Source organism: Magnolia sinica, chromosome 14 (assembly GCF_029962835.1).
Source record: "Magnolia sinica isolate HGM2019 chromosome 14, MsV1, whole genome shotgun sequence".
In the NCBI taxonomy this organism is placed as follows: Eukaryota; Viridiplantae; Streptophyta; class Magnoliopsida; order Magnoliales; family Magnoliaceae; genus Magnolia; species Magnolia sinica.
In genome coordinates this window covers 10,776,681-10,781,495 of record NC_080586.1, presented here as the reverse complement: position 1 = coordinate 10,781,495, position 4,815 = coordinate 10,776,681, and the positions used below count along the sequence as shown (strand labels likewise).

The window sequence follows — 4,815 nt, the reverse complement described above, 5'->3', positions numbered from 1 at the left end:
AATAGAGCCACATATGCATCAGGTTCATCGATGGTGAGCTGGATATCGAAGTCTTGTACGAATTCCATCATCTCTCACTCCTTGATCATCAGGGTGGCTACCAACTCGTGCTTCTTCTTCCGACTCAGAGCATCGGCCACGGAGTTTGCCTTGCCAGGGTGGTATGAGATGTCGAAGTGGAAATCCTTAAGTGTTTCCATCCACCGACGCTGGCACATATTCAGATCTTTCTGCGTAAATATGTACTTTAGGCTCCTGTGATCGCAGAACAATTGAAAATCTTCTCCATATAAGTAATGCCTCCATATCTTTAAGGCAAATACCACTGCTGCCAACTCCAGGTCATGAGTCGGATAGTTCTTTTCGTGCTTCTTCAATTGGCGAGAGGCATAGGCGATCACTTTGTCATTCTGCATCAGAATGCAACCAAGGCCCAACTTTGAGGCATCGCTATATACTACGAACCTCTCCCCTTCTTGTGGAAGAGTGAGCACTGGTGCAGATGTTAACCTCATCTTCAATTCCTGGAATGCTGCCTCGGTGTTCTCGTCCCATATGAACCGAGCGTTCTTCTTTGTTAGTTGAGTAAGCGGCCGTGTGATTCTGGAGAATTCCTTAATGAAACGTTGGTAGTACCCGGCCATTCCTAGGAAACTCCGAACTTCGGTCACCATAGTGGGCTGCTCCCACTTGGATACTGCTTCTACCTTAGCTGGATCGACCGTTATTCCCTCTGCTTTTACTACATGCCCCAAGAATTTCGCTTTCTACTCCCAAAACTAGCATTTGGACAACTTAGCGTACAGTTGGTTGTCTTTTAACGTACTTAGGACCGTACGCAGATGCTCTTCATGCTCTTCTTGGCTTTTGGAGTAGACCAAGATATCATCGATGAACACGATTATGAACTAGTCCAAGTAAGGCATGAAAACTCGATTCATCGGGTCCATAAAAATTGCTGGAGCATTTGTGAGACCGAAAGACATCACTAGGAACTTGTAATGCCCATAACAAGTCCTGAAGGCCGTCTTCGGGATGTCCTCATCTCTAATCCTCAACCGGTGATATCCCAAACGCAGGTCTATCTTGGAAAAGTACTTGGCGTCCTTCAATTGATCAAATAGATCGTCGATACGGGGTAGGGGATATCTGTTCTTGATCGTTACATCGTTCAGTCTTCTGTAGTCTATATAGAGACGCATCGACCCATCCTTCTTCTTAACAAAGAGGACCGGTGCTCCCCAAGGAGAAACATTGGGACAGATAAAGCCCTGAGCTAGCAGCTCATCGATTTGACTCCTCAACTCCTCCATCTCGCAAGGAGGCATGTGAAACGGAGGGAGTGATATAGGAGCAGTCCCTAGCTTGAGGTCAATGCAGAAATTTATCGCCCTTCTAGGGGGTAGCCCTGGTATTTCTTGAAATACTTCGGGGAAGTCTCGGATTACCGGTATTCGCCTGATGGTATCTTTCACTGACTCAGCTTCCTCTAAAGCTTGCAGGCTCTCGAATTCTCGGCATCTACCTCTACCTTTCAGGGTGAACGATGGATATAGTCACTGATTTGTCACGACAATTCATGACCGCGTGCACTAACGTAAGCCAGTCCATTCCAAGGATAACATCGAAATGTCTGACAGACATGACAATTAGGTCTACAACGACCTCGCGATTTGCGAGCGTGATGGGACATGCTCTACATACTTTATCAGTTTCCACAAACTTGCCCATAGGGGATGCTACAACTAAGGGAACATGCATCCTAGTAGTGTTCAGTGCTAGTCTAGATGTAATAGTAGAATTAATAAAGGATAGAGTTACACCAAAATCGAAAAGAGTAAGTACAGGGGTACCGTTAATGTGTGTTGTGCCATGGATAGTCTGAAGAGGGTCCTGGTCGGCCTCGGTGGCAGCAACAGCGTATACTGGTGCTGGGGGAGCCCTCTGCTGAACCGGGGCCCCTGCCTAGGCTGCTAAGGCCTTGGTGCTGCCCTTGCTGCTCCCTGGTTCTATGGTGATTGGTTCCCCCGAGGCGGAATGCCCTAATCCCTCATCCTCCGAAAACAATTCGGGGTGCTGTGGTTGTTCTTTTTACAGTAACTGCAGCCTCCACCAGGGGGCAAAGGCAATGCTCGTGTGGACAGTGGCCTGGGTCTCCCTATAGGGAGAGGCGGGGCAGGAGGGGGCTGTCTCAGTCGGAACGGGGCATCCCGAGTAGGTGAGCGGGAGCGGACGGTGCGTTCAAAGTCTTTTTCCACCCTCATTGCTTTATCTACCAATTCCGGGAAGTCCCCGAAATCCCAGGTGCATAGGCGGGATTGTATCCCTGGCTTTAGTCCTTCCTTAAACTTCTCCAGTTTATACTCCTCATCCTCTAGGGCCTTTGGTATGTATCGTGATAGTTTATCAAACTTCGCCTCGTACTGGGCGACCGTCGTATTTCCCTGTTCCAACTTCAAGAACTGTGCGATCTTCGCGCTCCAGCATGAACGTGGAAAATACTTCTCCAGGAACTTTGTCCTGAAGCCTGCCCAAGTCCATGCATAACCAACTGGCACCCCTCTCTGTATGCTGCTCCACCAGTTCTCGGCCTCTCCCTCGAGTAGGTATACGGCTAAGGTGACCCTCTGAGAGTCAGTACACTCTAAAGGCCCCATCATCTTGGCGATTTTTGCCAGCAAGTGTTCGGCTTGGACCGGGTCGGGTGCTCCCCCAAAAGTCGGCAGACGGAGTTGCATGAATCGTTCAAACACATCAGAACTCCTGGTATCCCTATCCCTGGATGTCGCCCAAATGGCCTCCATCACCAGTGCGTGCGTATCCTGCTGCTGCCTGACAAATGTGTCATGTTACTGTTGCAAGGTGGCCGCCATTTGTACAAAGGCTGCGAAAGCTGCTGCCTCTGTCGCTGTCTCCGCTTGTGCATCTACCGAAGGCGTCTGCCGCTCAAAGTATTGTGAGGGCAGTCCTGATGGGATGAATTGAGGGGAAGGAGAATCCCCCACTGCTTCTGACCCTGTATCATTGTTTGCCACCCCAGGGGGAAGACCTGGCGTGTAGACAGGGCTACGTTCTCTCTGGCGTTCTGTCGATGGCATAGGGTGAACGTCGACCGTGTGGCTCTGACGTGACCGTGTCACATGTGGCATGGCTTCTTACGAAATTAGATTTTCGTGGTTCAGGAATAGAAGTGAAAAGAACGGTTCCTAGCTAATATGAGGCATTACAAGGGAAGAATTTTTGCAGTTGCATGGCGGGAGAGTTCATCCTTCAGTTAGCACCTTTGGCTTAGATTTTCCAAGGGAGCTAAGGTTTTTGTTTCTAGATTTTGTTATTTCCCAGGGGATCCTAGGTAATTCATATGCTAAGTTTTTCCTAACTAGTCAGGATCTCAAATATTCATCATTACTAATGCTAATAGACCTAAGTGTTCTTGTTTCTAGGTTCATTCATCCTAGCTATTCTCCTAAGGGGAGAGTTTCTAAGACCTATGTTAATCTCTTAAGGTTCATACGTTGTTCCCACAGCCAGGCTGTCTCATACTCCGCTCTGATACCAACTTGTAACGCCCCGGTTTTCAGAACCCGAGTACACGACTTCGATTCCAAGAACCCAGGAGTTAGCTATTGATAACGATGATCAACCAATAAATCAAAGTGCGATATAGCAGAAATGAAAATCATGTCATAGATATGGCCTCCAAATAGGAACAATATTCGGGTCCACCCAGCTGGGGGCCACTTACAAAACCTTAAGTTTCTTTAAAACCCAAATGTACTGAAATAGAATAAATGACTAAACTACTGATTTAGCCTATAGTAGGCTGCCGCCTCCTGCTGCAACTCATCATATGGCTCCTCCTCGGCCGCCACCGCCTTCAGACCTGCTGCGACCTCAACATCTCTCGTTCCTATGTCTTCTGTACGGTTGATCATTGATGAATGAGTGGTCAGCTCAGTGTGATCTCCCCTCAAGATTACATACCGCCGTCCTAAACAAGGAATAACATAAAAGCACGCAAGTAATCCAAAACACAGTATATGTAGTCTTATTAAATGCATGAACGCATGAATGCAACGTCGGCCCAGGGAAAACATCCAGACGGCCTATGTCCTGGGGAAAACATTCGGACGAACATTGAGGTCGTCACCCATGGATGTGACTGGTCGTCAGCGCAACACTTGGCATAATCGCATGGGCATGAGGATTCAAGTCATCACCATAAGTCGATCGGCTGGTCATTAGCGCAACACGCGGCGTAATCGTATGGGCATAATAATCCAAGCCGTCGTAGTATGCTATGCATGCATGATTTGTCAGCCCATTATTAGTCCAATTGCAATCAGCCATTTTTGAGTAAGCTCCCGGTCACTACGGGGAGCGCAAGGCCCAGCGTAGGCCGACGGCTCGGGCATAGTGTCCCATTACCACCATCCCTGACCCATGAGACTACCGTCTTAGGGTGTGTGTAGGACCCACTAACATGTGGCCAATCAATTCAACATAAAGGGGCTACCACCAATGCCGACTGGGAGTGAAACGTTGAAATTTTCAAAGGTGGCGACTAAACATAACGGCATGAATGGTGCAAAGAAGGGTAAACAATGGTATTTAGAAAAGTTGTAAAGTCATCCCAAGTCAAATATGTGAAACCCCACATAGATGGTAAACCCCATGGTCAACACCACAACCCAAACCTCCATGTCTAGGGCCTACTTAGGTCACAACTAGTCTAGTTACACCCCAAGCATGGACTCTCCTTTGATAGGAATTCCCATGGAGAGATTTTAGCAATATGTGTGTCATAGCAACATG

General features: G+C 48.0%; 1 protein-coding gene across 1 annotated transcript; it reads right to left on the bottom strand.

The window, feature by feature from the left end:
• Nucleotides 1–2,042: 2,042 nt before the first annotated feature.
• On the bottom strand, nt 2,043–2,804 carry LOC131226035 (uncharacterized). Its single transcript, XM_058221686.1, has one exon. It carries the CDS (start codon nt 2,802–2,804, stop codon nt 2,043–2,045), a length of 762 nt encoding a protein of 253 aa, XP_058077669.1.
• Nucleotides 2,805–4,815: the final 2,011 nt, after the last annotated feature.